This window comes from Enhydra lutris, unplaced genomic scaffold, assembly GCF_002288905.1.
Source record: "Enhydra lutris kenyoni isolate GAN:26980312 unplaced genomic scaffold, ASM228890v2 scaffoldscaffold2, whole genome shotgun sequence".
In the NCBI taxonomy this organism is placed as follows: domain Eukaryota; kingdom Metazoa; phylum Chordata; class Mammalia; order Carnivora; family Mustelidae; genus Enhydra; species Enhydra lutris.
In genome coordinates, this window is record NW_019154086.1 from 67,762,360 (window position 1) to 67,785,119 (window position 22,760).

A 22,760-nucleotide genomic window follows, 5' to 3' on the forward strand; every position below is an offset into this window, starting at 1 on the left:
AACAGTTTTATTTCTTCCTATACAATCTGGTACTTTTTCCCCCCCTTGTCTTACTGTGTTAACATATACTTCTAGTATGATGTAAAAGAGAAGTAGTAAGAGGGTGTATTCTTGCCTTGTTTCTGATCTTACTGGAAAAGCTTTGAATTTCTTACCATTAAATATGATATCAGCTTAGGTTTTTTGGTAAATATTCTTTATTAAACTAAGAAAGTTCCCCTCTATTCTTAGTTCACTGAGAGTTTATGTCATGAATGGATATTGGATTTTGTTAAATGCTTTTTCTGCATCTATTGATTTGATCACAGTACTTTCCTTTTTTTGCATGTTGATGTGATGGATTACATTATTTTAAAATGTTGAACATATCTTGCATACTTGGGATAAATCACACTTGATCATGGTGTATAGTTCTTTTTAACACATTGTTAGATTTTATGTCTTAATATATTTTTTAAGATTTTTATCTTTAAGTTATCTCTACATGCAGCATGCAGCTCACACTCACAACCCCAAGATTAAGAGTTGCATACTGTTCCTTCCAGCTGAGCCAGCCAGGCACCCCTGATTTTTTAATATTTTGTTACGAATTTTTATGTCTATTCCATGAGGAATAATGACCTGTATTCATTTACGTAGTGTGTTTGATTTTGGTTTTATGGTAGGGCTAGCCTTATAGAATGAGTTAGGAAGTATTCCCCTGCTTCTGTCCTCTTAAAGAGATTGTAGAGAATTGGTATAACTTTTCTTTAAATGTTTGGTAAAAATAATCTGTGAACACATTTGTGCCTGGTTCTTTCTCTTTTGAAAGATTATTAATTGATTCAATTTCTCAAATAGAAATAAAATAAAAACTCAGATTGTCTATTTCTTTTTCTTTGAGTTTTGGCAAATTGTGTGTCTCAAGGAACCTGTTCATTTCATCTAGGTTAATAAATTTGTGGACATAGATTTGTTCATAGTATACCTTTATTATCTTTTCATGACCATTGGGTCTATAGTGGTGTCAACACTTGCATTTCTGATATTAGTGATTTGTGTCCTCTTTTTTCCTAATTAGCCTTATTAGAGGCTTAGTGAATTTTGTTCCAAAGAACCAGCTTTTGGCTTTATTAATTTTCTCTATTGATTTTTTGTTTTCAATTTCACTGGTTTCTGCTCTAATCCTAATATCTTTTCTTCTTCTTACTGTGGATTTAATTTGTTTTTCTAGTTTCCTAAGGGTAATGATTTTTCAAAAACATTTTTATTTGCCTGGCACTTGGATTCTTTTAGACTAAAATCAGTGTTCCATAGGTCTTATGGTGATTGATTAAAATACTTGATTAACTTTTTTATTTATAATTTTGTGTATATATCCATATACTATTTTTTGAAATTCTTATTTTGTCCATGAGAAATTTCTAGACATATGGGCGGGGTTTGAGAGCCATCAGTAGAACCTATAATTGTTAACAATTAAATGATTTATGTTGATTTAGAAGTACCTTTGAATGGCTAAACTAGGAAAATGGAAGTGAAGAAATACCTAGTATGTTGCCCAGATTGAGATACATTGCCCAGTCTCTGCTCAGCAGGAAGCCTGCTTCCTCCTCTCTCTCTCTGCCTGCTTCTCTGCCTACTTGTGATCTCTGTCTGTCAAATAAATAAATAAAAATCTTAAAAAAAAAAAAAAAAAAAGATACATTGCCCAGACTGGGATTGAATTTTCTTCGTCCTTTCCCAGAGTATTTTGCTAAGTGCTTGCTTTACTTGTATAATGGTTAAAACCTTTGATGAAAGGGTAACCAAGTGAGGAGAGAGACATTCATTTTGACTGGGAATAAGATGTGAGGGAAGGTGTTTTTCTGGTATATATTGAGCTCACTTAAGCACCTACGAAGTTAGCTCCTGTACTCTTCTTTTCTTTTTCTTTTTTTTAAAATTGAGATTGTTTGTTCTTTAGCACTTACTGCCTTTTGAGTTTCACAGAAAGTAGTTTCTTAAAAAGTTTTATTTCTACCACCGATTGAATTTATTCACATTTCAGAGGACAAGGTAACTCCAAATGACTGAAGAAACAGGAGTAAAGCTGTGTACTTGCTAATAAAAAATATCTTTATTATTCTGTTCATATTGAAGGGTTGGACAAACTTTTTTAAACATTGTTTTGAGAATATATTTTTGTCAGTTTTTAAAATTTTTTAGAGCACTTCAATCTAATAATTTGGAATTTCCTAGCATTAGTATACATGATAATATTTTTGTAAAGACAACTTTGCATGGCAAGATAATATTCTTTAACTAGGATCTTTTTCATTTGTACCTAAGAGTATCTGAAAAGTCATTACTTGTATTGAGGGACTTAATCAGCCTTGTAATAAAATCACACATATACGTAGGTCCTTAAGTGACAAGAACAGCTAGTGGTGATGAGCCCAGATGAAACTTGTTCATGTTTACAAGTGTTAACTGACTTACGTAGAGATTCTAGTTGATAAAACTTCTCTTACCTTTACTGATTCCCATTTGGCCTTACAATTTAATGTGATGGGCACTGGCTCTGCACACATTTGGCTTTGCTAACAAATTATAGCGTTTCCAATATTTTATATTTAAGGTAAGATGTGGAATAACATCAATTTTATATTACTGTTTTTAATGTTAGGTCATTATTTGAAAATATTTAGTATTCAAAAATAATAAACTGTTTAATATTTATTCTATTTACCGGTCTGTTTTTTAGTTACTTAGTATTGAAAAAAAGTCTGAAGATTTAATCATCTCTTCTTTTTGTATATGTGATAGTAACTGTTATAAGACTTTTTGAATGTTACTTTGCTTGACTGTTAAAATTTTTGATATTTTTATTATTAAAGTTAATACTAATTTTTATTTAAATTGCATGCCATATTTAGGACAAGGAAGTCTTTTCTTTTCCACAGGTGTTTTTTGCTTTTTAAAGATTTTATTTATTTATTTGACAGAGAGAGAGACAAGGGAGAGAGGGAACACAAGCAAGGGGAGTGGAAGAGGAAGAAGCAGGCTTCCCGCAGAGCGGGGAGCCAAATGCAGAATCATGACCTGAGCTGAAGGCAGACGCTTAGTGACTGAGCCACCCAGAAGCCCCTACACAGATGTTTTTAAAGAAATAAAGGATGAGTGAAGACATATATTGAACACCCTATTACCTAAGACATTGTGTGTGCTCATGCACATGCCTTGATGTTTGGTATTGATTTACTAAATGCTAAATAAGTTGAGAAGTTGTAGACTGAATCTTCTTGGCTTTCAAATTAAGTGGTTTTTTTTTTCTTTTTAATTTTATAAATGTAGTATATTCATTGTTGTTTTTAGATTAGTTCTTTTGGTTGTTACTTTTTTGTTTGCAACCTTTTCCTAAAAGTTCTGTATAATGACAGAAGAGCCATACTGCCACTTAAAAACCAGTTAAGCTGGGGCTCTGCGGTGGCTCTGGCAGTTAAGTGTCCGACTCTTGGTTTCTCCTCAGGTCATGATCTCAGAGAGGGGCTCTGTCTCAGCATGGAGTCAGCTTGAGATTCTGTCTCTCCCTCCCCCGCTTCCCCTCTTTCCTCTCAAGTGTGTGTGTGTATGAGCTCTCCCCTCCTCTATAAATAAATAAATAAATCTTCAAAAAAAAGTTATGCTAAGATTATAAATATAGTTCACTATAAGACATAATAGCATGCTTTCTGTAGTTTTCTGTGCCTCAAGGGAGAAAATTTGTTTGAGGGGCTTTTCTTTGTCAGTTTATGTCAGGCAAATCTGACTGGAGGACAGAAAAATTGTACTTATCTTTCCAAGTTTAGGGAAAAAAATAATCTAAAATACAATGATACAGGGGTGCCTGGGTGGCTCAGTTGTTAAGTGACTGCCTTTGGCTCAAGTCATGATCCCAGGGTTCTGGGATCGAGCCCTGCATCAGGCCGCCTGCTTGGCAGAAAGCCTGCTTCTCCCTTTCCCACTCCCCCTGTTTGTGTTCCCTCTCTTGCTGTGTCTCTCTCTGTCAAATAAATAAATAAAATCTTAAAAAAAAACCCAAAAACACAGTGATACATAGAATGAAATATGGTATCTACATCTCGTATGTTATTCTGTTCATATGTGGGCCTGAAATTATTCTCAGAACAAACTAGTTACTTTGCTCATCCTAAAAGTTTTTATAGAATTATTACATACATGAGCTAATTTTCTTAATTCAGAAATTATAAAGCTTTGGAGAATTATGTCTTGAAAGAAAAGTTCAGTGTATAAATCTATAGACAGTGTTAGATGTTTTAGAATTTGGGGGTTTTGTTTTAACTGACAACTGTCCGTATGGCCTTAGGGTTAAATCATTTCCATTTTCTAGAAAAAAACAAAGAATTACCTGGTTTTAGATTTAATACATAAAACATACAAAATTAGAAAATGTATTTAAAACAATTATAGTACTTTTTCATTGGCAGGAGAAAAAACAGTTGTAAAGAATAACTCATTTTGGGGCACCTGGGTGGCTCAGTGGGTTAAAGCCTCTGCCTTCGGCTCAGGTCATGGTCCCGGTGTCCTGGGATTGAGCCCCGCATCGGGCTCTGTGCTCTGCAGGGAGCCTGCTTCCACCTCTCTTTCTATCTAGCTGCCTCTCCGCCTACTTGTGATCTCTGTCTGTCAAATAAATAAAATCTTTAAAAAAAAAAAAAAAAAAGAATAACTCATTTTTGGGATGCCTGGGCGACTCAATAAGTTGGGCATCTGACTTTGGCTCAGAGCATGATCTCAGGGTCCTGGGATCGATAGAACCCTACTGCATTGGCCTGTATCCTTGGTAGGGAGTCTGTTCTTCCCTTTCCCTCTGCTCTTCTCCTCACTTATTCTCTTTCTCTCTCTCTCAAATACAATCTTTAAAAAGGAAAGAAAAATGCATTTTTAATGTACAGCTGAATGTCACAATTCTGCTTATGTGATCTCTTGGAAACATTGATTCAATAAAAAACAGTTTTAGAGTGAAATGGAAAGCTTTTAGCAATTATCTTAAAATTAAGGTAGCATAGGTTTAAATAATTCAATTTAGGGCAAAAGTAGTATTCCAAGATGATGGTTTATACAAAAAGACAAGCTGAAGCATTTACTAATTTAGTTAAGGAACGAGACTATTGCTGGATGATGAGGGAAAGAACACAAGGGTGTTGTTGCTGTGGGTGGAAAGGAGACAGCCGCTAGACCACTGCAGACATTAGAGGTTGCCAAGTGCTACCCCAGATCATTTACAGAGGAGATGCTGTTATTAAACACTTCTTTTTGCAGCCCTAAGTGTCACCTCCATTACTGGGAAGTAGTGTGTGGAAGAAGAAAGCACGGGACAAAATGGAGGACCCAGATTCTTTTTTTTTTTTTTTTTTTTTAAGATTTTTATTTATTTATTTGACAGAGAGATCACAAGCAGGCAGAGAGAGAGGAGGAAGCAGGCTCCCCTAGAGAGCAGAGAGCCCGATGCGGGGCTCGATCCCAGGACTCTGAGATCATGACCTGAGCCGAAGGTAGCGGCTTAACCCACTGAGCCACCCAGGCGCCCTGAGGACCCAGATTCTATACTGATTTCACCTCTAACAAGTAGTGTTATTTTGGAGAATCCACCAATGTTTGATTTTCAGATTTTTCAGCTGTCAGCAGCTTGGAATAGATAGCTGAAGGCCATTTTCTGCTCTGACTCTGTGTTTTGTTTTGTTTGCATGAAACACTTGATCATCTCTGATAATACACATTGTTTCAATGTTTGTATTTCTTTTGAAAACCTTATTATTGAGCTATTATTTCATACCATAAAATTCACCTATTTTTAAATGCATAGTTTGATGAGTTTCAGTAAATTTATATAGCTGTGCAACATCACATTTTAAAATGTGAGTTCACATTTTAGTGAACTCTCTGTCACACCAGAAAGTTCCCTTGTGCCCATGTGTGGTCAGTTCCCACTTTACCTCCAGTCCCAGGTAGCCACTGATCTATTATTTCTAAATTTTTTTGTCTTTTCTAGAAAGATCATAAATAGTTTCTTCTATTTAGCATAACGTTTTTGAGGTTCCTCCATGTATCATTAGTATGTATCTGCATGTATCATTAGTTCGTTTCTGTCTTTTGGTGAGTAGTAGTTCTTTGTATGAATATATACCACATTTTTTTTTTCTGTTAGTTGATAAACAATTAAATTGTTTTTGGTTGAGGCAAATATGAGTAATGGTGCTGTGACCATTTGAATAACCCTCTGTGGACATGTGGTTTCTTTCTTCTTGGATAAATAACAGAAATGGAATTGCTAGATTGTGTGAGATAATATATACAAATTTTAACTTTTTAAGAAACTGCCAAATTAGGATGCCTGGGTGGCTCAGTGGTTTAAGGCTTTGCCTTTGGCTCAGGTCATGATCTCAGGGTCCTGGGATCCAGCCCTGCATTTGGGCTTTCTGCTCAGCAGGGAGCCTGCTTCCTCATCTCTCTCTGCCTGCCTCTCTGCCTACTTGTGATTTCTCTCTCTGTGTCAAATAAATAAACAAAATCTTAAAAAAAAAAAAAAAAAAAGAAACTACCAAATTTCCTCCCAGAAATGGCTATGCCATTTTACAGTTCCTACCATCAGTGTTTGAAGATACCATTTTCTCCACATCCTCACCAATATTAACAGTCTTTTTGATTATAGCCATTTTAGTGAGAGTGTCATGAGATCTCATAGTTTTAATATTAATTTCCCTAATGGCTAACGCTCTTGAGCATCTTCTCATGTATCTATTTGCCATTGGGTAGGTCTTCTTTATAGACGTGGCTGTTTGGGACACCTGAGTGGCTCAGTTGGTTAAGCATCTACATTCAGTTCAGGCCATGATCCCAGTGTCCTGGCAATGGAGCCCTCTGTTGGTCTTCTGCTTGGTGGGGAGCTTGCTTCTCCCTCTCCCTCCGCCCCTGCTTATGCTCTCCTTCTCTCTCTTTCAAAGTAAATAAATAAAATCTTACAGATGTGGCTATTTAAATCTTTTGCCCATTTTATAAGATGAAATTATTTGAGTTGTAAGAATTCTTTACACATTTTGGATATGGGTTCTTTATCAGATTAATGTTGTGTGAATATTTTCTCCCAGTCAGTGTTGTGTCTTTTCATTTTCTTACTGGTGTCTTTTGAAGAGGGAACATTTTAAATTTTGATTAAGTGCAGATTACTCATTTTTTGCTTTAATGGACTTGCTTTTTGGTGTTGGATCTAAGAACTCTTTGCCTAGCCCAAATTCACAAAGATTTCTCCTGTGTTTTCTTGTAAGAGTTCTACAAGTTCAGCTCTTATAATTAAGTCTGTGATCCATTTTGACTTGAAGTAAAGTTCTAAGTTCATTTGTTTTTGCATATTTATATCCACCTGGTTTAGTATACGTGTTGAAAGAGTTATCCTTTCTCCATCGAATTACCTTCATGCCTTTGTCAGAAATCAGTTGACCACATATGTGGGTTTATTTCTGAACTCTTGTTCTACTCTACTGAAATATGTAGAGATACAGGTGTAGACATAAACATAAGTAAAGATTTAGATACAGATCTAGATTTGCTGTTACATTGTACACTGTCTTGATTACTGTGGTTTTATAATAAGTTTAAAGTCAGGTTATAGTAGTCTTTCAACTGTCTTTTTCACTTCACAGTTCTGGCTGTTCTCTGTCCTTTGCATTTCCATATACATTTTAGCCTCAACTTGTTAATTTCTAAAAAGAAAAAAAAAACTAGGATTTTGGTAGGGATTACATTGAATCAATAGATCAATGTAGGGAGAACTGACATCTTAACAGTATTGAGTCTTTCACTTCATGAAGTTGGTCTGTTTCCCATTTTATTTAGTTTTCCTTTAGTTTTTCTCAGCAGTGTTTTCTATTTTGTGGTGTACTGGCTTTGATTTTTTTTTTTTTTTTTTTTTTAAGTGCCATTAGCCTGGGGGTTGGGGCAGAGAGAAAGAATCTTAATCAGGCTCCACCACGTGGCAGAGCCCAACAGGGGGCTTGATGCCACAGCCCTGAGATGACCTTGAGGTGAAATCAAGAGTCAGATGCTTAACTGACTGAGCCACCCCAGCATCCCTTGAATTTCTTCTTTAAAAATTTATCCCAAATATTCTATTTTTGATGCTGTTAGAAGTTTTAAAAATTTCATTTCAGAGTATTTGTGACAAGTATGTGGAAATATAATTGATTTTTTTATATGGATCCTGTGACATTGTGAAACTCCTGTACCAGTTCTATTGGGCTTTTCTTGATTGCTTAGGATATTTTATTCACAAAATCATACATAGTCCTTGAAAATGGTGTTTGTGGAAGTACACATTATTCTTACTCTAGAATGATGTTGCCACAACCAAAAAATTTTTGGAATGTTATTCTTTATTCAGAATTTGTTAGGTTACCAGGCACTTAAGAAAATGCATTTTTGGGGTGCCTGGGTGGCTCAGTGGGTTAAAGCCTTGGCCTTCAGCTCAGATCATGATCCCAGGGTCCTGGGATTGAGCCCCACATTGGGCTCTCTGCTCTGCGGGGAGCTGCTTCCTCTTCTCTCCCTGCCTGCCTCTCTGCCTACTTGTGATCTCTGTCTGTCAAATAAATAAATAAAATATTTTTTAAAAATGCATTTTTGTTAGTTATTGGTAGAAATCTTGCTCTAATTTTATTCTTTTTCCCTTTTATTAATCTGTATTGAGGATATGCTTTTTATATGTCAAACATTAAAGGAAAAAAGTTGGCAGTTGGATATATATATACCTAAAGTTCAAGAAAAAAGCTCTGGGTAGAGGTGTATGTGAATTGTCAGAGCATAGTTAAAGTTGTAGGACTGGGCATGATTACCTAAAGGGATTGACTTAAAGTTCAGTCATTCCCTGGAAGAAGAATTGAGGGGAGTCTGAAAAAGGTTTAAGAGGTACCCTAAGCCCAGGAATCTAGGGGCACCTTGTGGGGAGTATGTTAGAAAATTACTGATTACCTATACATTTGCTTATGAGCCACCTGCATGCATGAAATGCTTTTAAGATTTTTTTTTTAATTCCTCACTATTCTAAGAGTGTACAAGAAATGTCTTTCACAAGAAATTGAACTTTGTAAGATCACTGATGCTTATACCATTTTTTCCCTTTGAATTATTTACAGTTATTGCTTGGCTGTCTTCAGAGTAATGTGATTTTTAATCATTAAACATTCTAGTCATCATTTTCTGTTTAATGTCCAGATTGGTATATTTTTCTGATGCTCTTACCTACATTGTAAATATTACTGACTTCATGAGAGTTATACCAAATATCTTTTTTTCTTCATTCCTAGGCAAATACTGTGGTCTGGGGTTGCAGATGAACCATTCAATTGAATCAAAAAGCAATGAAATTACAGTGCTGTTCATGAGTGGGATCCATGTTTCTGGACGAGGATTTTTGGCCTCATACTCCGTTATAGAGAAACAAGGTAATTTTCAACTTTATATCACAACTTCCACATTTTCCAATTTGTAAAAATAAAAATGAAGTGTTTCTTCTAGTACTTGTTATTCGAGATTAGAATAGAGTAGAAAGACTAAACAGTTAATAACACATATATAAATTTTATGAATAAAATTAGTTCAGTTTCAGAATTCTAAAAATTGGAAGTATATTAAATTTTTATAAATTTCATATACTAATAATTATATAAGTTTCATACACTTCCCTTTTCACAGTAGAGGAAATACTGATTTTTCACTTTTATAAGATTGGAACACAAATGACAATAATGTTTTAAAAATCTGTCAGTTATTGAAAGGTGTCATATAAATATAAAGTTTCATTATCCACAGCTTACCATTTCATAGTACTGTGTTAAAGACCACATTACCATTCTTCTCAAAAGAATAGATTCTGACTCTACCAGGAGTATGCTTCAGAATGCTGTCTGAGATGCTGCGAAATAAACCTGAGATACTGGCTAGATTGTTACTGTTGATAGTGCCAAGGAGGGAAATTAAAAGCAAGACTATTGAGTGGAACAGAATGCAAAATTTACTTGAATTTCTAAAATAAAATGTGAGACTTGAATGAAATCTCTCATGAATTTTGGCTGCTGTAGCATGGATTTGTTTCCTCTGCTATTGAGAGCACTGTGGTAGGAAAGTTTTAGGAAGTGCTCCTAATGCAAGGATATGTCAGACAAAGCAATCATTAATGATTATTTTGATATTGAACAATGATTTAACTAAGCTGACAACTTAAAATTTTTTTTTTTTTAAAGATTTTATTTATTTATTTCACAGACAGAGACAGGCAGAGAGGCAGGCAGAGAGAGAGGGAAGCAGGCTTCCTGCTGAGCAGACAGCCCGATGCGGGGCTCGATCCCAGGACCCTGGTATCATGACCTGAGCCGAAGGCAGAGGCTTTAACCCACTGAGCCACCCAGGCGCCTGACAACTTAAAATTTTTAAAAAGCTATTACTTTATGTTATATAAATGAGAAAATTGAGAACCTTCTACATGTGAGAATGCTGTGCACTGAGAATGACTGAGGGCAGTGCAAGCTGTTCCTTTTCAGCTCTGGGGGTTCGAGATAAACACGATAGGTATCATTAGCAGTTTATTTAGAATGTGATAAAGGAGCAGCTGTTCTGTGGGAAGAAAGGTTTACTTTTTCCTAATTTCTGAGCTATGGAACAAAGTGGGAAAGCTAATAAAATTGCTCTGAGAGAATGAGAAAGAAGACTTATTTGGATGGAATAATGGAAAGGAAGAAACTGGAAACATCACACTAAATGAAAATGTTTCCCACAGAACCAGGGCAAGTAAGGCAGCAAGGTGTTGTAGGAGGAACACCCCCGCCTCTGTCACATGCTCGCCAGGTGATTGCTGGCCAGTCATCTCACTTCTGTAACCTCTGTGGATTGGTTCCAAGGACTAACTCTAATATGTGTGTAGTGTCTGTAAGCACATGACACAGTAGGCATGAAACAAATGTTAGTTTCCTCCTTTCACCACCATACACCACAAACACATACTCATTCCCCACTATCAGGAAAGTAAGATAGAAAACACTGAGTGAGATGATGGTAGCTTCCTATCCTTTCAGGTTTATTTCTTGGAAGTCTTGAGTTGATAGGTGAGAGAATAGAAAATATACAATTCCTTTGCTTCTAAAGCTCCTTGAGTTGCCTCCTCTTGCTATCAGTTTAAATTGTTAATTTTTTTCTTCATATTTTCCCCTTTCTCTCTTCATTAAGTATTGAGTTGAAGGTTTCTTTTTTTAAGATTTATTTATTTATTTTAGAGAGTGTGCACATGCACACATATGCTCACACAAGTACAGGGAAGGGCAGAGGGAGAGGGAGAGAATCCTTAGGCAGACTCCCTGCGTAGTGTGGAGCCCAACATGGAGCTGGATCCCAGAACCCCGAGACCACGACCTGAGCCAAAATCAAGAGTTGGCTGCTTAACCAGCTGAGCCACCCAGGTGCCCCTTGCTAACATTCTTGAAAATAAATATCCCTTCATTTAAAAAAAATTTTTTATATATTGTATTTAAATTATGGAGCTTCTTTGTTCCACAGAAAACTGAACGTCCTATATTAAAGTTTAAGATTTGACAGTGATCTCAGGTAACAGAATCAGTATGGTGTGGACTTACATATGTCTGCCAGATTTCAAGTGGTTATGTCACTATTTTACATGAATCTTAGATATCAAAGTTCTTTGAAATATCTACCATAATCTGGAACTTTTTTTTTTAAGATTTTATTTATTTATTTGACAGACAGAGATCACAAGTAGGCAGAGAGGCAGGCAGAAAGAGAAGAGGAAGCAGGCTCCCCGCAGAGCAGAGAGCCCGATGTGGGGCTCGATCCCTGGACCGTGGGATCATGACCCGAGCCTAAGGCAGAGGCTTTAACCCACTGAGCTACCCGGGCACCCAGTCTGGAACTTTTTTATAGTAAAGGCATAATCATGGGAATTCCTCATTTCACACCTCTTTCCTGAGTTTTTACTTAGGTTCCTGTGTATACTTGCTTCCTCTAGAAAGTATTTGTTTTATTTGAAGTTATAAGTGAATTGGCTGGGTGCCTGGGTAGCTCAGTGGGTTAAGCCTCTGCTTTTGGCTCAGGTCATGATCTCAGGGTCCTGGGATCAAGCCCAGCATCAGGCTCTCTGCTCAGTGGGGAGCCTGTTTTCCCCTTCTCTCTCTGCCTACTTGTGATCTCTGTCTGTCAAATAAATAAATAAAATCTTAAAAAAAAAAAAAAAAAGTCAATTGGCTAAATCCAAGGGAACCCTGGGTGAATTTCTTACCATTTCTTCTTGGGTGGCCTTTCAGACACAATTTCTTTTAATGACTCATTCATTTGAATGCTGATTGGCTTTGGTTTGAGAGCCTGTTTGTTTCCATCCAGAAAACTTTGCTGCCACACTGAATTCTATGAATACTTTCAAGGAACTTCACTACGTGTCCCCAGCTTAGCAACCTAGTTAGAAATTTAGAGTATTTGGGAATGAAAAGATTGTGAAAAATTTTGCTACAACAGCTTCTTTGTTTGTTAAACTCTCACAAACACTTGCTAATGTTATGCATGTATTGTTGATAGAGTCATGATTTTGTGTGACGTAGATTAATTTTCATGCCTTTATGCAAGAACACATGGCAAAATTATATTTCCTTCAGTGCTGTATTTCCTGCAATATGCCTAGCACTGGGAAAACAGCAGTATAAATAAGGGACAGTTATTCCTTCATGGAGCTTACAGTACAGGGTTGGGAAAAAGCATTAAACATATAGTAGAAGCTCAGTTCCAGTTATGGCAAGGAGTATGATGAAAGGAAAGTTCCAACAATAGGCCAGAAGGGTGGGAGGAGTGGGAGATCATAAAAAGCCTAACTTTTACAGGAAGTCACTTTTAAGCAGGGACCCAAGGATTAATTGGGAGGTTCTAGATGGACAAGAAGGAAAAGGAAACTATTCTAGGGAAGAGAATAACAGATGCAAAGACCCTGTGGTGGGAAGGAGCTTTGGAGGAGCAAGAAAGGAAGCTGGCACAGCTAAGGTGGAATTGACCGTTTGGTGAGTAGTTCATGTTATTCAGGGCCTTGTAGAAAATGTCAGGGTTGGAGCTTATTCCTAAGAATTATGGAAGCTGTTAGAGCTGAGTAGTGATATGATTGGACTTGTTTTTGTTTATTCTTACGATCTTCTCTGCTCTGTGAAAAGTGGGTTGAAGACAGGAATAATAGTAGGGAGTCCAGTGAAGAGGCTATTGGAGGACTCTGGGTCAGAAATGATTGAATTAAGAGGTCTTATTATAAATGTAACTCTAGAATTAAGCCAGATTCTAATCCTTTCTAAAGACTTGAGAAACAGACCTGTCTGCTACAAGAAAACATTTCAAAATACTAAGATTCTTCCTACATGATTTTCAGTTGTAGTAGGAGGCTTTGGACACAAAGCCGCCCTCTTGTATGAATCGGAACTCCTTGAATACCCAGGTTGTGTTTAGGGCACTTTACTTGGTGTCCTCTTCACTTTTGTGTCCACTTTTCATAACTTTCATGGTTTTAGTCCTCTCAGTTAGTTTTAATGATCTTTGAGCAGTACTATCCAGTCTTTTCCATTACCAGTTATCTCTTAATTTTTACCTGTAAATCTCAGTTTTGAAAGATTGTATCTGCCAGTGAAAGGAACTTTTTCTTTTTGCCCATTGGGTAGCAAGGAAATACAAAACAACTATTATTAACACGTGCAGTAATTATTAGAGGATTGGTATATTTTACTCCGGGTTGGTATAATTATATCAAATTCCAGCTAGACTTTCTGAAATTGAAATTTTTTTAAAGATTTATTTATTTTTTAATTTTTTAAATTTAAATTCAATTAACATACACTGTATTATTAGTTTCAGAGGTAGAGGTCAGTGATTCATCAGTCTTATATAATACCCAGTGCTCATTACATCACATGCCCTCCTTAATGTCCATCACCCAGTATCCCCATCCCTTTTCCCCCTCCCTTCAGTTTATTTTCTATGATTAAGAGTCTCTTACGGTTTGTCTCCCTTTCTGATTTCATTTGGTTTTATTTTTCCCTCCCTTCCCCTGTGGTCCTCTGTTTTGTTTCTTAGATTCCACATGTGAGTCAGATCATGTAGATTGTCAGATCATCTGATTGACTTATTTTGCTTAGCATAATACCTTCTAGTTCAATGACAATCTACATTGTCACAGATGGCAAGATTTCTTTTTTTGATGTCTAAATAGTATTCCATTTTACATATATATCACATCTTCTTTATCCATTCCTCTGTTAATGGACTTTTGGGCACTTTCCATAGTTTGGCTTTTGTGGACATTACTGCTATAAACATTGCGGTGCAGGTGCCTCTTTAGATCACTACACTTGTATCTTTGGAGTGGGTACCTTATAGTGCAGTTGCTGGGTTGTAGGGTAGCTGTATTTTCAACTTTCTGAGGAACCTCCATGCTATTTTCCAGAGTGGTTGCACCAGCTTGCATTTCCACCGAAAGGGTAAGAGAGCTCCCCTTTCTCCGTGTCCTTGCCATCATCTGTCATTTCCTGACTTGTTAATTTTAGCCATTCTGACTGATGTGAGGTGATATCTCATTGTGGTTTTGATTTGCATTTCTGTAATGCCAAGTGACGTTGAGCATTTTATCATGTGTCTGTGATGTTGAGTATTTTATCATGTGTCTGTTGACCATCTGTATGTCTTCATTGGAGAAATGTCTTCATATCTTCTGCCCATTCTTGATTAGGTTATTTGTTTTTTGGGTGTTGAGTTTGATAAGTTCTTTATGGATTTTGGATACTAGCCCTTTATCTGGTAAGACATTTGCAGGTAGATATCTCCCATTCTGTCAGTTGTCTTTTGGTTTTGTCAACTGTTTCCTTGGCTGTGCAGAACCTTTTTATCTTGATGAAGTCCCAATAGTTCATTTTTGCTTTTGTCTGACAAGAAGTTGCTGTGGCTAAATTCAGAGGTTTCTGCCTTGTCCTCTAGGATTTTGGTGGATTCTTGTCTCATATTTAGGTCTTTCATCTATTTTGAGTTTATTTTTCTGTATGGTGTCAGAAAGTGATCTAGTTTCATTCTGCATGTGGCTGTCCAATTTTCCCAACACCATTTATTGAAGAGACTGTCTTTTTTCCATTGGACATTCTTTCCTGCTTTGTCAAAGATTAGTTGACCATAGACTTGAGGGTCTATTTCTGGGCTCTCTATTCTGTTCCGTTACTCTATGTGTCTGTTTTTGTGCCAGTACCATACTGTCTTGATGATGACAGCTTTGTAATAGAGCTTAAAGTCTGGAATTGTGATGCCACCAGCTTTGGTTTTCTTTCTCAACATTACTTTGGCTATTTGGGCTCTTTTCCTGTTCCATACAAATTTTAGGATTATTTGTTCCAGCTCTGTGAAAAAAGTTGATGTTTTGATAGGGATTTCATTGAGTGTATAGATTGCTGTAGGTAGCATAGACATTTTAGCAGTATTTGTTCTTCCAATCCATGAGCATGGAATGTTTTTCCATTTCTTTGCGTCTTCCTCAATTTTTTTGAGTTTTATAGTTTGCTGAGTACAGATCCTTTTCCTCTTTGGTTAGGTTTATTGCTGAGTTCCGGTAATTTGGGGGTGGCGTCTTTTGGATATCTACATAGAGTATCATGTAATATGCAAAGAGTGGGATTTTGACTTCTTTGCCAATTTGGATGCCTTTTATTTCTTTTTGTTGTCTGATTGCTGAGGCTAGGATTTCTAGTACATTGTTGAACAGTGGTGGTGATAGTGGACATCGTTGCCATGTTCCTGACCTTAGGGGGAAAGCTCTCAGTTTTTTCCCATTGAGAATGGTATTCACTGTGGGCTTTTCATATATGGCTTTTGTAATATTGAGGTGTGTTCCCTCTATCCCTATACTGTGAAGAGTTTTAATCAAAAAAGGGGTGCCTGCATGGCTCAGTTGGTTAAGCATCTGCCTTTGGCTCAGATCCCAGGGTCCTGGGACTGAGCCCCACATCAGACTCCCGCTCAGCAGGGAGCCTGCTTCTGCCTCTCCTCCACCCCACTCATGTTCTCTCTTGCTTGCTCTGCTGTCTTTCTCTCTCTCTCTCTCTCTCTCTCAAATAAATAAATTTTTTAAAAGGGGAATAGGAGATCTTAGTTTTGTCTGGTCCCGGGAATTCAGCTAGATTGCTGTCAAATCATTCAGAACACTGTAAACCCAACCTCAGATCTAAGAAAGGAATTGCTGCAATCCTACAAATAGAAAAGCGACCACTTTCTGCAAGAATGGCAAGATGGAAAAACTCATCTCAAAAAAGAGAACAAGAGGGACCTGATCAATATGGATATAAGTAAGATGCCAGAACTGGAGTTTAGAAAAATGAATATAAAGATACTAGCTGGGCTTGAAAAAAATCATTGAAGACACTGGAGAATCCCCTTCTGGAGAAATAAAAGAACTGAAATCCAATCAAGTCAAATCAAAAAGGCTATTCATGAGGTACAATAAAAAATGGAGTCTGTAACTGCTAGGATAAATGAGACAGAAAAGAGAATTAATGATATAGAAAACAAAGTGATGGAGAATAAGGAAGCTGAGAAAAAGAAAGATAAACAACTACTGGATCATGAGGGGGAGAATTCAAGAGACAAGTAATACCGTAAAGTGAAACAGTATTAGAATATTTGGGATTCCAGAAGAGGAAAGGCAGAGACAGGGAGACAGAAGGTATATTGGAGCAAATTTTAGCAGAGAACTTCCTAATCTGGGGATGGAAATAGGCATTTAAGTCCAGAAAACACAGAGAAACCCCCCTCAAAATCAGTAAAAATAGGTCAACAACCCAATATATAGTAGTGAAGCTTTCAAATCTCAGAGACAAAGAGAAAATACTGAAAGAAGCTTGGAACAAGCTTGGAACAAGGTCCATGACCTATAAGGGTAGAAACATTAGATTGGCAGCAGACCTAACCTTAGAGACCTGGTAGGCCAAAAGGACAAGCATGATATATTTAGGAAGCTAAATGAGAAACGCAGGCAGCCAAGAATACTTTATCCATCAAGTCTGTCATTCCAAATAATAGTAGAGATTTAAAAAAACTTCCAGGACAAATGGAAGCTAAAAGAATTTGTGATCAGTAAACCAGCCCTGCAAGAAATATTAAAGGAGATCTTTTAAGTGAGGAGAGAGCCCAGAAGTTAACATAGACCAGAAAGGAGCAAGGACAAGGTACAGAAACAGAGGCTTTACAGGTAATATAGTGGCAGTAAGTTCATGTCTTTCAGTAGTTATTCTGAATGTAAATGGGCTAAATGCCCCAATCAAAAGACACAGGATATCAAATTGGATAAAAAAGCAAGACCTGTTGATAAGCTGTCTGCAAGAGACTCATTTTAGACTCAAAGACACCTCCAGATTGAAAATGAGGGGATGGAAAACCATTTATCATGCTAATGAACATCAAAAGAGAGCTGGGGAAGCAATGCATATATCAGACAAATTAGATTTTAAACCAAAAGAGATAAGCAAGTACACTATATGGTAATTAAACAGTCTATCCAACAAGAAGATCTAACAATTATAAATATGTATGTCCCTAACCAGGGAGCAGCCTAATAAACCAGTTAATAATAAAAGAAACATATTGATAATAATAGTAGGGGACTTTAACACCCCACTTATGCAATAGACAGATCTTTGAAGCAGATCACAACAAGGAAACAAGGGCTTTGAATGACACACTGGACCAGATGGACTTCAAAATATTCAGAACATCCCATCCTAAAGCAACAGAATACATACTCTTCTAAAGTGCACATGGGACATTCTCCAGAATAGGTCACATACTGGGTCACAAGTCAGGGGTCAAAAGGTACCAAAAGATTGGGATCACTCCCTGCATATTTTCAGACCACAGTGCTTCGAAATTTGAACTTAATCACAGGAGGAAATTTGGCAAGATCTCAAATATATGGAGGTTAAAAGTATCCTATTAAGAATGAATGGGTCAACCAGGAAATTAAAGAAGAATGAAAAAACCTATGGAAACAAATGAAAATGAAAACACAACTGTTCAAACCCTTTGAGATGCGCCAAAGATGGTCCTAAGAGGGAACTCTGTAGCAATACAAGCCTTTCTCAAGAAACAAGAAACCTAATGTTACTCCTAAAGGAGCTGGAGAAGGAACAGCAAATAAAGCCTAAGCTTAGCTTGAGAAGAGAATTAATAAAGATTAGAGCAGAAATCAATGATATAGAAACCAAGAGAATCGTAGAACAAATCAATGAAACTAGAAGCTTGTTCTTTGAAAGAATTAATACGATCGATAAACTGCTAGCCAGTTTTATCAAAAACAAAGGGAAAGGGCCCAAATGAATAAAATCATGAATGAAAGAGGAGAGAGCACAACCAAACTGAGGAAATACAAACCATTATTAGAACATATTATGGGCGACTATATGCCAACAAATTAGGCTAGCTGGAGGGAATGGATGCATTCCTAAAAATGTATCAACAACCAAAACTGAAACAGGAAGAATTAGGAAAACTTAACAGATCTGTAACCAGCAAGGAAATTGAGGCAGTAATCAGCCACCTCCCAATAAACAAGAGTCCAGGGCCAGGGGCTTCCCAGAGTTATTCTTTTCAAACATTTGAAGAATTGATATCTATTCTTCTCAAGCTGTTTAAAAAAAATAGAAAGAAAAACTTCCAAACTCTTTATATGAGGCCAGTATTACCTTGATCCTAAAACCAAAGATCCCACCAAAAAGGAGAATAACAGACCAATATCACTGATGAACATGGATGCAAAATTCTCACCAAGATACTAGCTAATAGGATCCAACAGTACATTTAAAAAATTACCATGACTAAGTGGGATTTATTCCTAGGCCAGAAGTGTCGTTCAACATCTGCAAATCAATCAGTGTGATAGACTACATAAAAGAAAGAACAGGAACCATATGATCCTTTCAATAGATGCAGAAAAAGCATTTGACAAGAAAGCATCCTTTCTTGAAATTGAAACTTTTATTTGAAAATTGAAAAAATATGTAGACCCTAGAGATGTCCTAGACCTCATATTAGCAACCATTCGTGAGAAGGTCTATTGAGAGAAATTCCCAAGTTACTGCTGGTCTGAGACAAGCAAAACCAGTTATTCAGAGGTCCAGAGTCAGTAAGTCAGATCTTTTTATCTAGTTAGTAATAAAGGAGACTGACATTTTCATTCTAAAATGTAAAATTAAAAACATTTACCACTGGATTTGAAAAATAAATTTTATAGGTGAGTGATCCAAATACTTGGTTTTGAATCTGTTTAACATTAGCCAGTTTCTAGGGAAAACACATTTGTAGGATGACTCTGGACAATAATGTTTAAGTTATTTTAGTTATAGAACAATGAGCTCAGAAGACATATCTATATTTGCATTGAAAGCTTCGAGTCCTTTAAGGCAGCCTCTGTTACGTACCATAAATTGATGGGAGTAGATGTATGTGTCTTAGTTACACATGCAGCTAAGAACTGATAGTCAGTACTTCTTTCGTAGAACATGACATCATCCGTAAAAAGTAATGTTAAACCTCTTTATTTCAGATTTTACCAGTCCATAATTTTGTAGTGGTCATACTTTTGTAGGTTTGTGCTTTTTTAGTAGGAAAAAATAGTAAATAGTTTAAAATTTCATGTGAAATAAAATGAGCCAAGGTATATACTAATGAACTTTCTAACTGGAATTTACCAACACTTTCTTCATTGCCTCCTGAACCCTTAGAATCTGAGAGCCATCTGCTTATGCCTTACAAACAGCTGAGCCTGGGAAATATTCCCATTTGACAGGATTATTGTTATATGTTAGGTTTATTATTATTATTATGTTCAGTTAGACAGCATATAGTACATCATTAGTTTTTGATGTAGAAAGGAAACAGCAAAACTAAGAGGCAACCCACGGAAGGGAGAAGATATTTGCATATGACATTACAGATAAAGGGCTGGTATCCAAGATCTGTAAAGAACTTATCAAACTCAACACCCCAAAAAAACTAATAATCCAGTCAAGAAATGGGCAGAAGACATGTACAGGCATTTCTCCAAAGAAGACATACAAATGGCCAAGAGACACATAAAAAATATTCAGCATCACTAGCCATCAGGGAAATACAAATCAAAGCCACAATGATATACCACCTCACACCAGTCAGAGTGGCTAAAATTAACAACTTAGGAAGCAACAGATGTTGGTGAGGATGCAGACAGGGAAACCCTCCTACGCTGTTGGTTGGAATGCAAACTGGTGCAGCCACTCTGGAAAACCATATGGAGGTTCCTCAGGACATTAAAAATAGAAGTACCCTACAACCCAGCAGTTGCACTACTGGGTATTTGACCCAAAGATACAGATGTAGTGAAAAAAAGGGGCATCTGCACCACAATGTTCATAGCAGCAATGTCCAAAATTGCTAAACTGTTAGGTTATTTTTAGAATTAACACCAATAGTTTAAAAGTTTTCTGATTGCTACCTTCTTTAACCACATGTTTTTGGCAAATACTTACCATTTTTTCCATCTTATATTAGATTAAATCAACTTGTAAATGAAACAGGGTAGAATATAGAACTACTTTCTAATAGAGTCCAGATTTCTATAACTGGTTGTTTTGTTTTTGGTTTTATTTTGTTGGGTTTTTTCATGAGATCCTTTTGGTTTTAAAAATAGAGCGTGAGTTATTTAAGATTGCTTGCTCCCTTTATTATACAGTAATTTTATGGGAATCTTTGAATTCTGAGTACATTTAGCTAGGTTTCTATTTTTAGCGTTTTTATTGTTCCTTATTTTTGTTGTGGTAGCCGACATTTAAAAACTCTTGAATTCTTAAGATTTTTATTAATGAAGTTTCAGTTTATATGCAGTTTTTTTTGTTTTTATTTACACACAAATTAATACTATGTTTATGTATGTAATATACATACAGAAAAATGTGTTTTTTGGTGTCAGTTTGTGCTGACCAATTAAGTGTTGACAATTTTTCAGAGAAAGAGCACTTTAAAACAGTCTGTTAAGAGAGTGTTAACCCAAAGAGGCTATTCAGTTTATGGGATAGAATTTATTACAGGGACACCTGGGTGGCTCAGTCGGTTAAGCTGCTGCCTTCAGCTCATGTCATGATCCCAGGGTCCTGGGATGGAGTTCCATTTTGGGCTCCTTGCTTGGCAGGGAGCCCGCTTCTCTCTCTGCCTCTGCCTGCCACTCTGCTTGCTTGTTTGCTCTCTCTCTCTCTCTGACAAATAAATACATAAGTAAATAAATAAAATCTAAAAAAAAATTTATTGCAACGCAGGTAACCTGAAGGGCCTTAATGATTTTAGTGTTTTGTATTTCATTTTTTTAGTGAATTAGGAATGCTGTGAGGGGACTGAATTTGTGTTTCTGTGGTGTCTTACGTTATCCAGTGACATATTCTTTCACTGCTGCTCTTACTGATGTGTTCATTAGCACCCTAAATACTGTGTAGGTCACAGAGGAATTTTAATATTTTATAATCTTTTAATATTCCTAATGTCACATATATTTTATATAAAATCTTAGATTTTAATGTCCTATGACTTTTAATATTCTTGTCTTTGTTTTTTAATGCATACATGCAGGAACTTAGGTATGAAGAGGGTTTGATTCACCATGTGTACCTTATGGCCTGACTACATTGTTTATTAGACAACCGAGTCATGCCTGCATCATCCATAAGAAAGCATGACTATTTTCACCTGAGCTCCTACTATAGATTCAGCTTCCATAGATGACATTGTAATATTTCTAAGAGAAACATAAGATTTAATCTCTACTCTCAGTATGTAAAAGGAGAGAAGATATAAAAAGCCTCCTATAGTATCTGCCACTGAGTAAATGTTATTTAACTCTGAATCACAATAAATTATGTTCTATTACATATGTAAATTTCGTTCACTAAATGGCAGATGGTACATTAATACCACGTTCCTATTATGGAAACAAGGGATTATGCCCAGGGTCACATGGTAATATTGGCTGGAGCAACACAATGAGTCTTGTCCTCCATCCTGTAGCCCTTGAACAAAGTAGCATCTATAATACAAGGTTGCTGACAAAGTGTAAATTAGGAAGGCATGACGTTCATATTCCTCAGGCTCTGGGAAATTTGTTATTTAAAGAATATTAGAGCAAATAAAGAAGAAGAATATGCATTGTCTTCATTTATTTTCTTCTTTGGGGTAAATAAATATGGTAACTTATAGTACTTTATGTTTTCTTGAATTAGAATAAATTTAGGCACTCAGGCTTCCTTCCTTTAGAAGTAAATGGCTTCAGCTGCACAAAAATTATACCCAGCAGTTAATGTAGTCAGTGCTAACACTGCTGAGAGTTTTTTCAGTTCATTCAGTAACACAAAACAGGGTATTAATTGGGGGAAGATCTAAATCTATTTCATAATTCTGCTGTCTCAGAAATAGTGCTGTCAATCAAAAATATTTCTGATATAGTAACCAATATGCTATTTTTAATTAATTTATGAACTTATAAAATATCACATTTCTGTGATGTTATGATGGGCTAACATTAGATGTCATGTTTAAATAAATATTTCATGGCCTGTGCAGTTATTAGGTATTAGAAAAATGTTTAATTGTACTTAAATTTTAAAAAATTGTTTTAGGACATCAATTATGGCTGATAGTAATATTACTAAGTTGGGAGCTGTCTT

At 36.2% G+C, this 22,760-nt stretch overlaps 1 protein-coding gene across 1 annotated transcript in view; it reads left to right on the forward strand.

Moving 5' to 3' along the window:
- Window positions 1-22,760, forward strand: part of LOC111150271 (discoidin, CUB and LCCL domain containing 2) — a 91,660-nt gene that overhangs the window by 40,803 nt on the left and 28,097 nt on the right. The window contains exon 3 of the mRNA XM_022507716.1: window positions 9,321-9,458. Coding sequence (XP_022363424.1) covers window positions 9,321-9,458 — 138 coding nt within the window. The remainder of the gene's footprint in view (window positions 1-9,320; window positions 9,459-22,760) is intronic.